This window comes from Schistocerca gregaria, chromosome 1 (genome assembly GCF_023897955.1).
Source record: "Schistocerca gregaria isolate iqSchGreg1 chromosome 1, iqSchGreg1.2, whole genome shotgun sequence".
Taxonomy (NCBI): domain Eukaryota; kingdom Metazoa; phylum Arthropoda; class Insecta; order Orthoptera; family Acrididae; genus Schistocerca; species Schistocerca gregaria.
Window position 1 is genome coordinate 1,079,361,932 of NC_064920.1, and position 19,531 is coordinate 1,079,381,462.

A 19,531-nucleotide genomic window follows, 5' to 3' on the forward strand; every position below is an offset into this window, starting at 1 on the left:
GTTTTGTTCGGTTCTGTATGGAAACAGAAAATAGACGGAATTCCGACTTGTGGTAATCAGTCAATAGAAATAATAGAAACAACAGAATTTCTTGGAGTGCACATTGACAAGAAAATGAACTGGTCTTCGCATACAATAGAGCTCTGTAAGAGGCTTAGCTCTGCCACATATGCTTTACGGGTTGTCACTACAGGTGTTGGCCTATATATAAATATAATACAAGATGACATAAAGCCACTAATGAAGTTATTTAAATTAAGTTCTGTATCCATTTTTGCTCTGTATCTGTTTTTCTGTAGTGCTTTAATGATTCTAAGAAAATCTGTATTTTCTTTTTTCTTTATTACTACTCAAAGAAATTACTGTATAAATTTTTATACAGAGATCATGTCTGTGAATATAAATTATGTCTGTATAAACTATAAGATTATCATATTTTATACGTAAAAAAACTGACTCGTTTCGCGACCTTGTGTACGCAAAACTGTTGGACATATGGACCACGAAATAAAGTAAAATCAATCAAGTCAGATGCCGTGTATTTTATTGGCGGAAATAAAACGCCAAAAATTTGTGATGTCCCTCTCGTCCAAAGTCGTTGGTCGGTACGAGATAATCCGTAGTCTTCGAACTAACCACTTTGACATAGCTGGTTGTGTATGTACGAAAACCTGGTGGTGGTGTGAGTGCTGAGGAGTGTTGTTTTCAAATAAGTGCATTGTTGATGTAGGGTGATGGTTGTGAAAGTGGTTCATTTTATTGAAAAGAGGAATCAAGAGTTTTTGGCGCCACATAACTTTACAATGATAAGACGAAGTTTAACTGCTATTTGTAGCGTGTAGAGTTGATGGAAGTACGTGTTACTTGTAGAATGATTATTACATTTCATGTAGCTCTGCTTGAACTGTGGAATGTTGTAAAAAAGTGTCTGGATATAGGTAAGCACGAAATTGCGGACACTGTGATTTATGCCGGTGTATCGAGATATAGTGTACATGGTGTTGAATTCTATCCACCTGTGAATGTTCAGAGACAGGAAGCTGTGTATCAAATTATCAGTGACTTCAGTTCCCGTGCGAGTGTTAAAAAAATTGTTGATTTCGGCTGTGGTCGCTTTCAGTACTTCAAATTGTTTAAGAACATAATTGGTATAGAGGAAATTTTGGAAATCGATGTGAATGAAGAAATGTTGTACCATGAGCACTCTCGTATTGCTCCTACTGCAAGTGACTTTCTGACACGGCGCAAAGTGGACTGTAAAGTGCAAGTTCTGCAAGGAAGTATTTCAGACTTGGATTGTCGCTTGTTGGGAACAGATATCTTCGTTTGTATTGAAGTTATTGAGCATTTGTTTCCTGAAACTCTTGAAAGTGTGCCGTATACAGTATTTGGTTTTATGAAGCCTCAAATCGCCATCTTCAGTACACCTAATAGGGATATCAATATTCTGTTCGATATGCGGACACCTTTTAGAGATGAAGATCACAAGTTTGAATGGAGTCGAATGCAGTTTAAGTGCTGGGGGAATAACATTGTTCAAAGGTATCCAGAATATGAAGTAAGTTATTACGGTATTGGCAAAGGTCCAGAAGGAGCAGAATCGCTGGGATGTTGTTCCCAACTGGCATTATTTAGCAAGAAACTTGAAACAACATACCCTGGTCTTGAAAGACCTGAGGGGCAGCTTATATACAAATTAATTGCCGAGTATAACTACCTTGCTAACAGTCACGATGAGGAAGGCAAAAGTGTTTTAGATGAAGTTTGGGAAATAATACAACATATGAATTTGTCCAATGACTATTATGATGCCGACCTGTGTGTGCCACTGTCGCTTCTGCATTCCAAACTTAAATCAAACACACTCACCATTTCGGAGTTAAGAGAGGTCTTAGAAAATGGAATGTGGAAAGTGAGGGATTGCTCAGGAGAGACATACGTTTTTCCATATGCTGAAAATAATAATGACTCTGATGACTTTGAAGATGACCAATATGCAGATGAAAGTGGCCTTTCAGTCGTTGTAGAACAGACTGAAGGCTACGAGAGTAGTTGGGAGCAATGTGTTCCAGAAGAAGAACAATGGTCTGTAGAGGATGAGGCAAGTGTGAATGAAATATCTTAGTGGCAGGTGTTGGTAATGGAGCACTGTATAAAAACTTAAGCCCCACATCACTAACTTCTGAAGAATTACAATTATTTTTCAGTTAGTTGTGTATCATCGTCATCATTTGTAAATAATGCTTTTTTGTTATATTAAATATTGTGTGTTAATTTATTTCCTCATATTGTACCCCATAGTGCAGAGGATTGTTGCTCTATATTATTTTAGCTTTCTTCCCATTTCTTTGTAGCTTACATGGTGTTTTACTGGTCCTGTCACCAGGATTGCACATGCACAAATTTTGATCTCTTTCATATTAGACATACAAGTAGTGAAATCCATTCATAAATGTGGTATGTAAACAACAGTGGTTCAATGAAATAGAGCTGATGTTTATTTAGTAGTACTGGTAGCAGACTGCTCAGTTAATCTTTAGTGTTTGATGCCTTGGGAAATTTTGTGTCGTGGATAATTCAAGGAACATTGTCGTGTACTGTGTGTGAAACATAGATTACTATATAAACAGTTCTTTGGTTAGAAGGCACAAAGGACGTACCTGATTAGATAGTTTAACTTTATTCATTATCATCAGTCTTCTTCCATTGTCTTCAGGTCTATATACTTTCCCTTTATGTTGTCATATCATCCTGTTGTATCTTAATGCTGAAAGAAACCCATACTTGTTCTACATGAGTACGTGTAGGTGCCTAGTTATTTTGGAGCTTCTTGGTAGAATTCTCTGTGTGAATCCTGTCATTTGTGGATTTTTGATACTTCTCTAGGCTGAGGAGTATTACCTGCATCTGCATTAAAATTAAGTGACTGTATGACCCAGTATATTCTGTAATGTGTGTCTCCCTTTTTTCCCAAGCAGAGATTATATTGAGGTCTGGATTACCCATTTCTGTTGTTGTATGAAATTGATGCTTGAGTTTTGTATGAATTTGTTATTAGATTTTCTGTTGTGTTCAAAGACAGCATCAACAGTTTGAGACCAGTGTGACAGCCATTTTCATACTATTAAGTGCTGTTACATAATAGCCATGCTTTGGACTTGCGTGGTATATTTCTTATGATAAATTGTGGCTCCGGTAGTAAGTGATAGTTCAGGGAGTCATTTCGCATTAGGGCAGTTCATATCTGTTATAACTGTGTTAATACTGTGCATTTATTGTTGTATGTCGTGGTCGGCACTTTCTATTTATCACTGTTCTGTTGTGTGCATGTATTTTTTGTAAAACTTTCACAACAGTATTGTTGGACTTAAAAATTGCACTTCACATACAGTAGTCGCACGTTTCAATTCCAGTTTATTTTATTTGGTTTCCCATAACTAAAATGACTGGTCTGTATTTATTTAACTAGCTTTTTATCCATGGCTTTGCCCACATACATGTGTATCACATATATTGCACATATTTCCCCCTCCCCTTCTCTCATTGTCCATCACTCCCCCCCCCCCCCCCCCTTTCCCTTTACTCTTTGCTCCACCTCCTTTCTGTGTCTGCCCCGTCTCTCTGCATCTCCCTCAATCACAGGTGGTTCTTACCGCGCACTGTACTTCTTTCCAGACAGTAGTTGATTTGTGTACCAACTCTGGTTGTAATCAATCAACTGTTTTACAAGGAGATGTGGAACATAGACAGAGACAAGCATTTTTGTGATACACAATGTAAAAAAAAAAGTGTCAAAGACGCAATTTAAAAGAAATGTGTAACAAGAGGTGATGGAGAAGTGAAAGGACCATGTTGACATTAGAATTATTTCAAAGATTTGAGAAGGGACAAACTACTGCAAAACTAAGTGCTAATTATGGTACTGGGATGCAGATTGCTTGGGACATTATAATAAAAAAGAAACACAGAAATTACAGGTTTTTGTCAGAAAGTGCGAGTCTGGTTCTGGACCATCCGCACAAAAAAACATGAAGAGATCTGCATTTGAGGAGTTAGATGTTGCTCCTTTGCAGCGGCTTAGCCAGAAACGAGCAGAAAAGTCCATTCTTTTGATGTGGCATGTGCCAAAAAAGTTTAATTTTTTCATGAAGGAGAATTTAATGCCTGGTTTGGATGGATAACCAGTTTGTCATCATCACGAGATTCGTGAACTTACTGTCGAAGAGAGCAGCTTAGTTCAATTGTTGCACCTGCTGATTCCTTCTGGTAAGTTTTCCAGAAATTTGTGGAAGAAGAGAATTTTGCAGCGGACCAAATTCATAACACATATGAAAGTGGTCTGTATTGGAAATGTCTGCCAACCAGAACCCTTGCATTTAAGAGTGGAGTTTATGCTGCTGCTTGTAAGTCATGTCTGCCAACTAGAACTCTTGCTTCTAAGAGCTATGTTTGTGCTCGTGGATATAACTTGCCTAAAGAACACAATACTAGTGATTTGGGGGGGATCAAACATTTCAAGCTATCACTGCTGTGGATCTCCAGGTGCATTATTGCAAACAAAAAGGAGCATGACTAAATAGTGACATTTTCAAAAACTGATTCCACACACATCTTGTACTGCAAGTTTAGCAGTTTCTAGAATAGAAAGGATTACCAAAGAAGGCTGTTCTATTACTTGATAATACCATCAGCTCCCGATCTGAGGGCTCTCATATCTGATGATGGTCTCACTGTAATTCTATTTTTACCTTCTAATGTGACTGCCATTACACAGCCAGTGGAGCAAGGAGTAATTACATTGGTAAAATGGCAATACTGGGCTGTTCTACTCAGAATGCCCTAATTGATGACGATTTGGGTTGATGAGGATGATTTCGTGGTGTTCTGGAAGAAGTTGACAATTCTAGATGCCATGCTCGGGATTTCTGATGCCTGGCAGAAGTCGAGCCACATACGCTAGTTCGGTCATGGAAGTAAAAGTCTTCCAGATCTGGAAGAAAGTGATTTTCAAGGTTTCCATGATGAAGGAATGACTACGTTAATAATGAATCTGGAAATGGGTGTAAATGGTTTTGAAGACATCAACAATGAAAACTTGAATCGGTGGCTGAATATCAGTACATATGAACCCAGTTTCAGGTACATTAGTGATGCTGAAATTGTGACTGCTGCTTCACAACCAAACGAAGAGAACAGTGAATGTGAAAGTAGATGAAGACAGTGACCTTTTCAGTCATTGACCACACTGTAGCATGTTGATACTCTTCTAGATTATATGGGGCAGAGGCACTTTAAGTGCAATGACATTATTGCTGCCAGATAAATTCGAAATGGTGTGAGAAAAAAATCAACTCCTCTCAGAAGCAAACCAACGTCACAGGCTATTTAAGAAGTAAATAGGTCTACAGAACTTAGATAAATTTTCGTACAAAGATTTCAATATATAAGAAACTATCGGCCTCGATTGCGGTATTAAAACCAACCTTTACCTAGGTTTCAGCCCAAATAATTGAGCCTTCTTCAGAAGATATACCTGGGTCTATAATTTGTCTAAGAGGGCATGGTCTAGAATTAAAACTAAACCAGCGTGAATAGGCATAGTCACATTTTACAATTGCGGTACATAAGTACTAGGTCAACACCAAGACTTGACTTAAGCTCTGGCGTGCACCTCGTCTCCATGGACGCCAACCTTGGTAAAGGTTGGTTTCATTACCGCAATCAAGGCTGATAGTTTCTTATATACTAGATTATCACGATTGCTGACTGGGCTGAAATGTTGAAAGTACAAAAGAGTATCAAGTTTGAAAGTATATCAATTATTTGTGTTTTAAGGGAGAGGGTAAGGAGTCATTCCAATCCTGGGAGCGGAATGACTTACCTTAGGGGGGGAAAAGGGCAGGTATACACTGGCGCGCACACACACATATCCATCCACACGTACACAGTCACAAGCAGACAAAGTACAGATTCGTTATGATAGATGCAGGGACTATTACTGTTAAATTTTTTCTTTTATAATTACTGTATTTTCTAGTATGAAAATATGTGAAAGTGGGATATTTTCCTAAATATTTCTGTGCATGATGATGTTTGGTTCAGTACTGAGGGAGCATAAACAAAATATATGGTTATCTACATCTATACTCTGCAAACCACCGTGAGGTGCAGGCCAGAGGGTACATCCCATTGCACCAGTTGTCAGGGTTTCTTTCTGTTTCATTCAGGTATGGAGTGTGGGAAGAATGATTGTTTGAATGCCTCTGGTACTTCTAATCCTATCATCTGTGCTTCTAATCTTATCATCACGATCCCTAGGTGATCGATACATTGTGGGTTGTAGTATATCCCTAGAGTAATTATTTAAAGTCGGTTCTTGAAAATTTGTTACTAGACTTTTTCGGGATAGTTTATGTCTGTCTTCAAGAGTGTGCCATTTAAGTTCTTTCAGCATCTCTGTGACACTATCCCACACATTAAACAAACCTGTGACCATTTTTGCTGCCCTTCTCTGTATACATTCAATATCCCCTGCCAGTCGTATCTCGTACAGGTCCCACACACTTGAACAATATTCTAGAACTGGTCACACGAATGATTTGTAACTAATCTCTTGTGCAGACTGATTGCACATCCCCAGTATTAAACGAATAAACCAAAGTCTACCACCTGCTTTACCTACTTTATTATGCAGTTTCTCGATTCTCATATTATTATACATGTTGTACTCATTTTTCTGTTTGTATAGTCTACATGTGAATTGCATTTCACGTTCTGTTGTATTCACATAGTGAAAAATTTTGTTCTCTCTGTTTATTCTAATGAGGATTGGCTAGTATCACATTCTGGATGGTTAATATGTCCATATCAGTAGCTTTTTCCTGGTTTAGAATGAAACTTCGTGTGTCAAGGTACTTTAGTGTGTCATTTGTGACAGCATTGATGTCATTTTCAGCGGTTTCTTATAGTTAAGATGCTGGTGTCATCTGCAAATTATATTAAAATAGTTAGTGATTATGTTACAGCAAGTTGAGTGGTAGCTCCCAGCTGTAGATGTATCCTGAGTGCCATTTCCTCACTGTGTTATTTGTTTCGTAGGTGCATGCAGAGACTCATTATATTTGGCTTGCTGTATGCTGGCAGCACTGCAAGCTATCAGTCAAATCGCAAATATTCTATTCAAGTTTTAATTCATTGAGTTTTCCCATCTCACTCAGCCTTTTCTGTGCTCAAGTACCCTGGCCATATAACAAGTAAATCTACAAATGGTATTTTCTTGGGAATGTAAGACCTTCAAGTAAACAAAGCTGTCCACTAGAAATATATATCAGATTTATTACTGAAATGTGGATATAACACCGATTTCTGTAAAATATGTGACACACACAATGTTAATGTACAGTTTGTTGTTGTTATGTGGTGTGTGCCTTCTGTGAGTCATAAAGTGCATTATACCTGATGTTTTAGCAGACAATTTAAGTTTAGTTTCTGCAGTGTATAGTGCTGTCAGCCCAAACAAATACTGCTTTCATATGCCACTCAGTGTCGACAGAATGTGATGGTTTGTTTCCTATTACAAACAAGATAATTTTTAAAGTGGAGTGTTATGCGCCTGTTTGATATGAGTGGTGGCAAATTGGTGTAGTGTGATATTCATTTTGAGCTGCTGAGAACCATAAGGGCCTAAAGCACCCTATCGTTGCTATGAGATTTTAGCATGTGTGCATGTTACTGATATCTGTTGATCTTGGGGAACTACTTTTATCTATATCTGTAGGCCCACACTGTATGAATATTTATGAAAAGCTGTAGCACTGATTTCTCAGATAATAGTATGAGAAGGAAAGTTGCTGCTCACCACATAGCAGAGATGCTGAGTTGCAGATAGGTGCAACAAAAAGACTCTCACAATTAAAACTTTTGGCCATTGGCCTTCGTTAACACTAGACACAGACTTTAGTCGTGTATGTGAGCTGCGTTTCCGTGTGTGTGTGTGTGTGACTCAGCATCTCCACTATATGGTGAGTAGCAATTTTCCTACTCATAATTTTGTTACATTACAACCCAGATTTTCCATTGTTTGATTTCTCAGATATTAATTTCCATATGTGCACGAAGCTACAAAGCATAATTATCACCTAAGTAGCAGCAGTACTTCATAACCGGAGGTATATTGGCTGTTTTATCTGAACCTCAAGCCATAGAATGTGCTTTATGAAAATGATGGTAATGAGGACCATGAAGTTATCATTGTGTGTGTGTGGTGCAGTTAGTATATGTCCTTTATGATCTGATTCTAGTTTCACATTGATCACAAACTTTATAACTGTCAGAGGGTGCTATCTCATTAGTATGTTCATGGAAATTTTGTAAATTAACATTAATAATAAATGTAATTGTCAAATATTAATTAAGTGGCAGCAGAACACACACATAAAAGAGGGTTGTAATTAGGCAAGCTTTTGGAGGATGTGGCTCCTTCAGGCAGAAAGGTTGATGGGGAAGGAAGAGGGGTGAAAGAAAAGGACTGGAGAAGTCCAGGAAAAGGGGTAGATTTTGGGAAAGTCACCCAGAACTGTGGGTCGGGGGAGATTTACCACACGGGACAAGAGGTAAAGACTGATTGTTGGGGACTGCATAGAACGAGATTTGAAAACCTGAGAGCTTTACTCACGCATGACGTTTCAGCAGTAATCTCCGTCTTGCGTATTACCATGTCTTCCATCTTTAAGCTCTCAGGTTTTCAAGTCTCATCTGATGCAGTCCCCAACAGTCTGTCTTTCCTTCTCATCCCACACGGAAAGTCTTCCCTGCCCCATGGTTCTATGTGACTTTCCCAAAATTTACTCCTTTTCCTTCATCCCTCTTCCTACCCCTTCAACCCTTCTGCCTGGAGGAGGAGCCACTGCCCCCAAGAGCTTGCCTAATTACAACCCTCTTTTATGTGTGTGTTCTGTCGCCACTTGGGTAGTTTTTATCCGTCCAATTAATATCTCATAACATAAAGCGGGTACATATTTTTTTCTTAGGAAATGTAGGAAGTCGAGGGTTGGTTAAAAAACAAGTCAGGGATATGAGACTGGTAGTTTGTTTACAAATTTGATGTTTTACAAACATCTATTTCTTTTGAAACTTGTGTCTGTGCTTTTGGCCCTTAGAGTTCTCAGTGCCTCTTAATTATTAACAAGAAAATTAAAACACAATGAAGTAACCAGGAGCTGAGCAGTGCTGCTGCACGGTGGTAGCAGTCGGCACAGGCCGGGGCGGGACGTGTGTTGCTGCTGTGGCACTGGTTATTCTGTCAGTAAGACCTGGATAAAATGAAAATTGCACTGGTCTAATTTGCTGCTGCATTAATGAATGGACGTGTAAATTTCCATCTTGAAAACAATTTTTTTTTCTAGTGTGAAACAAACCGATGCTTTAATTCGATGCTGGAAGTCATAAAATAAAACTTAATCTGTTTACATTTTGTTGATTTTTCTTGAAAAATTCGATTTGAGTACTACAAAAAAATTCAGCACTATACTCCTAATGATCTTAATTTTTAAAATTTCGTTTAAAAAATCACATTGCAATCAAGGATCATACCACTATTTAGTTATTAAATAATAAGCGTTTCTGTAAAATTTATATTTCTTTTTTTTAATACTTTGAATGAAAAAGTCGTTTTTTAGTCAAAACCAAAAATGCTCTTTCAGAAAATTCCAATGAACACTTTTGATAAGAGTGCAAAATATAACATTTATTGGGAATAATTACGTGAAAGTAGTTAAAATTACAGTAAAGAATTAATCCAGTGGTGAATATTTGTTGTCCAATCTGTTCATAAATACTCGATCTGTAATGTGTTGAGCTGCAAGGTGACTGCTTTCATCACAACAGTATCATTCAAAGATGATATAAATTTTTAAGAACTGACAAAATGTACTAACAAACTTGTGTTTTATCTAAAACTAAAAATTTTAGCATGACTGCTGTGGTGAATTGATACATCAATTATGTACCTCGTCATTGCTCAAAAAAAAAAAAGAACAATACTGGTTTTGTAGAACTAAAATACTGCTATTGGTTTTTCCCATCCATAGGGGATTATTCAACAGGAACCAAAGACAAGTTCTGAAATCTCTTTCCTTCTCACTTTTCATATCAATGAGAATCAGATGATTGCATTCAGTTGAAGCATAAACAAGAATTAGTCTCTTTCTATGCTTGTTTCTCCAGTGTTCAGAAGTACCACACAAGCAAATCCAGTTCTTTTAGGGATGAAAATTGACAGTGTGTCCTGAGACCCTTGAGAGTTTCACTATTTGTGTCTTGTAAAGCATGACTCTAACACTGTGGACATCTACATCCATACTCTGCAAGCCACCTGACGGTGTGTGGCGGAGGGTACCTTGAGTACCTCTATCGGTTCCCCCTTCTATTCCAGTCTCGTATTGTTCGTGGAAAGAAGGATTGTTGGTATGCTTCTGTGTGGGCTCTAATATCTCTGATTTTATCCTCATTGTCTCTTCGCGAGATATACGTAGGAGGAAGCAATATACTGCTTGACTCTTCGGTGAAGGTATGTTCTCGAAACTTTAACAAAAGCCCTTACCGAGCTACTGACCGTCTCTCCTGCAGAGTCTTCCACTGGAGTTTATCTATCATCCCCTTAACGCTTTCGCGATTACTAAATGATCCTGTAACGAAGTGTGCTGCTCTCTGTTGGATCTTCTCTATCTCTTCTATCCACACTATCGGGCACGGATCCCACACTGGTGAACAGTACTCAAGCAGTGGGCGAACAAGCGTACTGTAACCTACTTCCTTTGTTTTCGGATTGCATTTCGTTAGGATTCTTCCAATGAATCTCAGTCTGGCATCTGATTTACTGACAGTCAACTTTATATGATCATTCCATTTTAAATCACTCCTAATGTGTACTCACAGGTAATTTATGGAATTAATTGCTTCCAGTTGCTCACCTGCTATTTTGTAGCTAAATGATAAGGGATCTATCTTTCTATGTATTTGCAGCACATTACACTTGTCTACATTGAGATTCAATCGCCATTCCATGCACCATGCGTCGATTCGCAGCAGATCCTCCTGCATTTCAGTACAATTTTCCATTGTTACAACCTCTTGATACACCACAGCATCATCTGTAAAAAGTCTCAGTGAACTTCTGATGTCATCCACCAGGTCATTTATGTATATTGTGAATAGCAGCGGTCCCATGACACTCCCCTGCGGCACACCTGAAATCACTCTTACTTCGAAAGACTTCTCTCCATTGAGAATGACATGCTGCATTCTGTTATCTAGGAACTCTTCCATCCAATCACACAATTGGTCTGATAGTCCGTATGCTCTTACTTTGTTCATTAAATGACTGTGGGGGACTGTATTGAACACCTCTGACACTGTGATTCCCCAGACCTCAGAGAGTTTGAGGGCAACAGCAGACTTGGAGAGCTTGGAAAACAGGCTCACAACCTGAGCCAGAAACTGTCATAAAAAATAGCATGCTTGGATCCTGGTTGGCCTGCAACTCCATAACTCACCTGAGGAAAATCCTATCACTTCATTTGAGGTCACCAAGAAAGAGCTGTACTAGAGGCAATACATTACATGGAAAACCTTGTGATATTTTATAGATTTCCTATAATATAAAGCGCAACATCTAATTTATTCCTATTTAATTAGTTTCCAAAGCAGAAGTAAAGGGAACATGATATGCCACTTGAACTATGAAATATTTCAGGGCACTCACAACTAGTAGCTCCTCCTCATAGGTTAATAGGCAGGTAGTAGTAATAATAATAATCCTAGTCATTTTTGGGGTTGAAAATTCTTTTTGTATTTTCATTAGGGATAAGACCTTTTAATTGTGTTCACATAAACATTAGTACTATTTAGCTGATTTTCTTACTCGCCTGCCTATAGTCTGTTTATCTTTTAAATTAAGTCTAGAATTATTTTGAAACCTAGATTTTTTTGCTTTGGATCTTATTTAGGAAACTAATCACTGTATTAAGAAGAATGTGCACTGCATATAGTTGTTCCTGTATTATGTGTTTTACAAATAATAGTAATTTTGTGTGGCTCAGTGGCTGAATCCAGCTCTTTCTATTGGGTGTCACTTTGGTGATTTCCGTGTCCTTAGCCCACCCCAGTTATCCAACCAGGGAAAGTTTAGTGTGCATTTCAAACCTCATGTCATTCCTGATGACACCTCATATCATTGAGAGGTGAGTGCTAGATTAAAGACAGATTGAAAATTTCCACGTTCCAACTTGGATAGGACCTGTCAGTTCCCAGGCAGGCGCTTAGCTCCCAGGCCACCAGCCCTGGCAGTTTTTACAGCTAAGCTCAGCAAAACATTAAAAATGAAACATCACATCAAACAAAGTGAAGTGTCCACCAAGTTCGCAGATACTTATTTGTCTTCTTTGTCGTGAAATTCTTGTGCTAATGTTGAGTGAACATATCTGAAAATACAGAGTAGGTGAATATTTTATATTTTGTGACTTATTCACACACACACACACACACACACACACACACACACACACACACACACACGGGAAACTCCACATCACAATATCCCTCAGATTTAGTGGTAAGATGGTTCAGGCGATAGCTTGTCAAAAACTGAACTCAGATCAAGCATGAAAACTGGAAGGTTTGTTGAACTGTGTGTGTGGGGGGGGGGGGGGGGGGCAAAATAGTAACAGTGAATGGTCCAAGGACAGGAAGTGCAATATAGAGCAGTCTATATGGGCAAGGGCATTGTGGTGAAGATGTTGGACTGTTACGCTGGTGAGCCATGTTCGAAACTGCCTCACAGTATTTATTTATTTATTTTCTCAACATTGTGAACTCTCCGACCAGTCATTGAAAGCTGCGCGGTCTTAGGCACCTTGTGATGGTCCGCACAGTTCCTTCCGTCGGAGGTTCGAGTTCTCCCTCGGGCATGGGTGTGTGTGTTGTTCTTGGTGTGAGTTAGTTTAAGTTAGACTAAATAGTGTGTAAGCTTAGGAACATGACCCCAGCAGTTTGGTCCCATACGGTCTTACTACAAATTTCCAAATTCCAGTCATTGAAATGTCTGTTTTCTTTCTGTAGTCTTGGCAGTTGTCGTGATGTAGATTGGTTATACAGTACGAGTCATGTTGTAAGAATACGTTACCTTTGCAAGTAAACATGATGAATAGTGAAAGCAGTCAAGATACCACATAAATGTCTCACAGAAATGAAAACAACAAGTAAATGGGTGTGAACTATGTTACAATGAAGGAATTCTAGAATCAAAACTACAAAAACATTAAAACCATATGTTTTGTCAGAGTACAGAGAAACTGTGTGATTGTGAAACTGCTGCATTCATTTGTTGCAACTTATGTTCTTATGTGACAGACTATTATGTTTCTTTCATTTCCTTGGGAATTATATGTTCTTATGTGACAGACTATTATGTTTACTAACAAAGAGATAGAGGGGCTGGCCAGTACTTACCTCAGCTCAGTACAGCCGATAGAAACACAAAAAACAACCGAAAATTTAAGCTCCTAGCTTTCGGAATAAATGTTCCTTCATCAGGGAGGAGAGAGGGGAAAGAAAGGGAAGAAGGGAAAGTGGATTTAGTTACTCACAACCCAGGTTATGAAGCAACAGGGAAAGGAAAACAGGGAAGGTAGCAAGGATGGAGGCATGGTTGTCAGAGGCCTTGGCCTCCCTCTGACAACCATGCCTCCATCCTTGCTACCTTCCCTGTTTTCCTTTCCCTGTTGCTTCATAACCTGGGTTGTGAGTAACTAAATCCACTTTCCCTTCTTCCCTTTCTTTCCCCTCTCTCCTCCCTGATGAAGGAACATTTATTCCGAAAGCTAGGAGCTTAAATTTTCGGTTGTTTTTTTTTGTGTTTCTATCGGCTGTACTGAGCTGAGGTAAGTACTGGCCAGCCCCTCTATCTCTTTGTTAGTAATTGTTTCACATCTTTATATGAGATTTTCCATTAATTAGTTAGACTATTATGTTTCTTTCATTTCCTTGGGAATTATTGCATTCGCATTCATACGAAAACCTAAACCGAGCAAGGAGGCATATCTCTCAGTTCACTTACCAAGCACACAAATTAGTTGCATTGGTAAGAGATTTCTATCATATGACACACGTACTGTCACTAATGTCGTGTATGACACACCTGACGTCTTTTCCTGTGGAGGATTCTGTGGACTTGCCACCTTGTCCTCAAACGTTTGTGGCTCCCATTGAAAAGTCACGTCATTTCAGCTGCTAATAGAGTAGTTGTGCAGAATCAACTGTCATTATAGGTCCCTTCCTTACACCACAATGTAGACACAAATATAAATACAATGAACAGGGGGGGAAAAATAAAGGCATGAGGGAGATTTGAACACTGTTCACCCACTTGGCAGTCCAACACCGTGACCACTGAGTCAGACACCGTTGCTTATAGAGGTTGCTCTATATTGCAGTTCTTGTCCTTGGACCGTTCACTTTTTTTTCAGAGTTCAGTACACTTTCTTCCTGTTATCATGCTTGATTTGTGTTCAGCTTTGGACGGGCGGTTCACTGGGCCCTCTTAACACTAAATCTGAGGCAGGTGCAATTGGGAGTTTCCCTTGTAAGTGACAGCATAAACATGTCTTGTTTCTTCTACGTAAGTTGTACTTGGAATCATTTATTAATTGACCCTATCAGTTTTGATGATGCTACTGTCAATATTTCGCCCACAGTTTTCTGGAAATGGCTTCATAATTGCTTTTATTTGGAAACTGATTGCTGTTAGTGCACAATCGTGTGATGTCTCAAGAGTTTTCAACATATATAAATTAGGAGACTAGAAGGTCCTCATATTCATCTGTTCCATAGTGTTGTACAGCAACCACACCTTAGTATTTGTTACAGAATGCTTAGTCCCACTGTCTGATATTAGAAATTAAATTGGTGTCACCTATGTCTGTATAGTGGAAACCACCCTATGGTGCAGGGTGAAGGGTACATCATGTACACTGTTCCAACCCAAGCATAAAGTGCAGCGCTAGATTGTTAATTTTCTGTGCATAACAACTACGCTTGCGACCGAGATATGTCTGCAGTTTGAGGCATGCCTTAACCTCAGAGCTACATTTCCTGGCAGTAGTACTTACTGGAGCAGTACTTTGATTTGTATACCCTTGGAATAGAGGGCAGAACAGTTAAGCATTTCTTGAGATTTCAGGAAAGCAGGACCAGTTCCCGTCCTTACCGCCTCCTCCTACTGACTAACAAATGTCACTGCTAATAGCACATCACATAGCACTTTGTTTACCACAGACATAAAAAGTGATTTGTTTGTAAGACCCCGCTCAAGTGTATTAATAACAATTTCCATTCCCAGTATATAGATTCACTATCATGTGGAGAAATTTAGAGACGGCGGAGTTGGGTTGGGTTACATTTGGGGGAGGAGACCAGACAGCGAGGTCATTGGTCTCGTCAGATTAGGGAAGGACGGGGAAGAAAGTCGGGCGTGCCCTTTCAAGGGAACCATCCCGGCATTTGCCTGGAGAAATTTGGGGAAATCACGGAAAACCTAAATCAGGATGGCCAGACAAGGGATTGAACCGTCGTCCTCCCAAATGCGAGTCCAGTGTGCTAGCCATTGCGACACCTTGCTCGAAAGAGACAGCAGACCTCCCCTCTTATGCAGTCTGTGCCATATGTCATTTGCCTTTCAAATGGTTGGCTGTTCCAGAGTTACTAGTGGGTTAAATGAATTGTTGAATTATAGTAACATTCAAAACAGTTTTTTAAAAAAGATGTTAAATGTTCATAGGAGTAACTTATGCTAATCAACATGCACAAACATTTTTTAGAAGTTTTTATTAAAAAGCCTAGTGGTTGATGTGGTTATGATAATCCAGTCCATTTAACATTTATTGTTCATTTAAAGACTTGACAGATACACTTATGTTTATAATTATATCAACTAGTGAGTGAACTTTACTAATTATTTTGGAAATTGTGATTTGTTACTGATGAGAGAAATCAGTCCTCTCATTATTCTGTTAATTTTTCTGCTATAGGCTTCACTGTCTCAATTCTTGTGCTCTATCTTGTTTCAGAGAGGACATGAAGAGATCAACTGCGAATGTATTTTAATAATCCTACCCATCTCTGTGGGCTTGGACTGAAAAAATTGTACAGCTGGTTTAGCCAGTCAAAGAATCTACCTACTACTTCGTTGGTATCCCCGTTTTCAAGAAGGGACGTCGAACAGATGTGCGGAACTATAGACCTATATCTCTAACGTCGATCAGTTGTAGAATTTTGGAACACGTATTATGTTCGAGTATAATGTCTTTTCTGGAGACTAGAAATCTACTCTGTAGCAATCAGCATGGGTTTTGAAAAAGACGGTCATGTGAAACCCAGCTCGCGCTATTCGTGCACGAGATTCAGAGGGCCATAGACACAGGTTCACAGGTAGATGCCGTGTTTCTTGACTTCCGCAAGGCGTTTGACACAGTTCCCCACAGTCGTTTAATGAACAAAGTAAGAGCATACGGACTATCAGACCAATTGTGTGATTGGATTGAGGAGTTCCTAGATAACAGAATGCAGCATGTCATTCTCAATGGAGAGAAGTCTTCCAAAGTAAGAGAGATTTCAGGTGTGCCACAGGGGAGTGTCATAGGATCGTTGCTATTCACAATATACATAAATGACCTGGTGGATGACATCGGAAGTTCACTGAGGCTTTTTGCAGATGATGCTGTGGTGTATCGAGAGGTTGCAACAATGGAAAATTGTACTGAAATGCAGGAGGATCTGCAGCGAATCGACGCATGGTGCACGGAATGGCGATTGAATCTCAATGTAGAAAAGTGTAATGTGCTGCGAATACATAGAAAGATAGATCCCTTATCATTTAGCTACAAAATAGCAGGTCAGCAACTGGAAGCAGTTAATTCCATAAATTATCTGTGAGTACACATTAGGAGTGATTTAAAATGGAATGATCATATAAAGTTGATTGTCAGTAAAGCAGATGCCAGACTGAGATTCATTGGAAGAATCCTAACGAAATGCAATCCGAAAACAAAGGAAGTAGGTTACAGTACGCTTGTTCGCCCACTGCTTGAGTACTGTTCACCAGTGTGGGATCCGTGCCTGATAGCGTGGATAGAAGAGATAGAGAAGATCCAACGGAGAGCAGCACACTTCGTTACAGGATCATTTAGTAATCGCGAAAGCGTTAAGGGGATGATAGATAAACTCCAGTGGAAGACTCTGCAGGAGAGACGGTCAGTAGCTCGGTAAGGGCTTTTGTTAAAGTTTCGAGAACATACCTTCACCGAAGAGTCAAGCAGTATATTGCTTCCTCCTACGTATATCTCGCGAAGAGACAATGAGGATAAAATCAGAGAGATTAGAGCCCACACAGAAGCATACCAACAATCCTTCTTTCCACGAACAATATGAGACTGGAATAGAAGGGAGAACCGATAGAGGTACTCAGGGTACCCTCCGCCACACACCGTCAGGTGGCTTGCGGAGTATGGATGTAGATGTAGATGTTACTTCTTGTAGCATGTAGTCCTACTAAGGTCATATGAGCTGCAAAAGGAGAAAATGTTGCTAGCAGATAAATGTGTGTAGTTTTCTCTCACACACCTTTTATTTGCCCAGCCATATTTGAAAGCTCATTCTGCTCTCTCCAAGATAAATAGTGTGCTATGTTTTCAAGTTTCTCTTGTCAGCTGCAAAACACATTTTGTATTCGCTTAAAATGGGTCATATTTAATCAGTAACTTGATTAACACCAAGAAGTCATCATTATCTGTTTCGCTTAAGTAGTGGCTACAAGGCAAATTTCACAAGTTGAAAAAGATAGTAACATCCAACATTCTTTTCAATAACTCATGTAAAAAACCTTTCTTTTTGGAATGTGGGATGCGCACTACTACCTACTAGGCCTTGCTCATAACATCTCACAGCTAAATGATTATTTTAATACAACAAATTACTCTCATGATCAGGAATTCACTTTGCAAGTTGTTTTCTGTAATCAAAGCCTTCATCTAGCTTAGCTAACCTAGATGTAACAGGCTTCTTAAGATATTCTGAAATGAGAAGCATTACCAGTAGAAGAGTTTTTTCTCTGGCTGTCTGTAAATGCTAACCAATCTCAAACTTGGTAAATTTTCTTCAAACAATGGAAACTCCAAATTGGAATTTCAGAAATCTATGTACACACACACACATACACCCATTCATTCACACTAGCAACTACACTTCACGCACACATGACTGCCGTATACGATAGCTTGGACTGGAATGCAGCTGTCACATAGTGTGGAAGCAGCAATCTGAAGGGGATGGGAAGAGGAAGGGATAGCAGGATATGAGGGGGGACAGACAAGAGTGCTGTTTGGTCGAGTGTGCAGGGACTAGACTGCCAACAGGTCTAGGGAGGAAATGGAGGAAAAAAGGAGAGGAGCGGGGAAAGATGGGCGGGTGCATTGCGAGCAGGGTGACACATAAGGAATGTGGGAATCAAGAATAGGGAGGAGGTGGTAGGACAGGGGGGGTGAAAACTTGGGCAGACGGTTTGAGGACATTATGTTACCATAGGTTGAGGATGGGATAATACAGGAGTGGAGAATGTGCTGTAAGGATGAGTCCCATCTGCACATTTCTAAAAAGATTGTTGGGGAAGGGAGGATCCAGATAGCTTGGGTTGTAAAGCAGCTATTGAAATCAAGCATGTTTATTTAGCAGCACGCTGTGCAACAGGGTGGTCTATTGTGCTCTTGCCCACAGTTTGGTGGTGGCTGTACATCCTGATGGACAGCAGATAGCTAGTCATACCAGTATAAAAAGCTGTGTAGTAGTTGCAGCAGAGCTGGTATGCAACCTGGGAGCTTTCACAGGTGGCCCAGCCTCTGATTGGGTAAGATAAGCCTGTAGCAAAACTAGAATAGGATGTGCTGGATGAGTGTATTGGCCACGTTTTCCCCCTGGTTCTCCCACAGGGATATGGTCCTTATGCCAAGGAGTTGGGATTGGGAGTGGCATAGGGATAGACTAGGATGTTGTGGAGCTTGGGTGTGCGATGTGACAACATAAATAAGGAGAGGTGGGAAGGATCTTGCATAGGATGTCTCTCATTTCAGAGCCTGGTGATAGGTAATCAAAGCCCTGGTGAAGGTTGTGGTTCAGTTGGTCCAGTCTGGGTTGGTATTGAGAGACTCCTATTTGGCTGGCTCTTGGGGGAGATTGTAGGATTGGGGATGTGAGGGGAAATAACACAGGAGATTTGTTTACAGACTGGGTCTGGGTTAGTGCTTGTCTCTGCAGGCATTGATGAGACTTTCAGCATACTGGGAAAGAGAGTTCTGGTCACTGCAGATACGCTATACTCAGGTTGCCAGGCTGATGGGAGGGATTTTTTTGGTGTGGAAGGGATGACAGATGTCAACAGGTACTGTTGGTGGTTGATGAGATTTTTATATATTTGTGTGTGTTTGTG

General features: G+C 39.7%; 1 protein-coding gene across 1 annotated transcript; it reads left to right on the forward strand.

Annotated features, from left to right (window-relative positions):
* The first annotated feature begins 472 nt into the window (after nucleotides 1-472).
* Nucleotides 473-2,274, forward strand: LOC126281844 (small RNA 2'-O-methyltransferase). The gene has a single exon (XM_049981097.1). The coding sequence runs from the start codon at nucleotides 848-850 to the stop codon at nucleotides 2,123-2,125; it is 1,278 nt and encodes a 425-aa protein (XP_049837054.1). The 5' UTR covers nucleotides 473-847; the 3' UTR covers nucleotides 2,126-2,274.
* Nucleotides 2,275-19,531: the final 17,257 nt, after the last annotated feature.

Bases quoted from the DNA above. Each gene is read 5' to 3' on its own strand.
- LOC126281844 (XM_049981097.1), top strand. From the start codon at position 848: ATGGAAGTACGTGTTACTTGTAGAATGATTATTACATTTCATGTAGCT.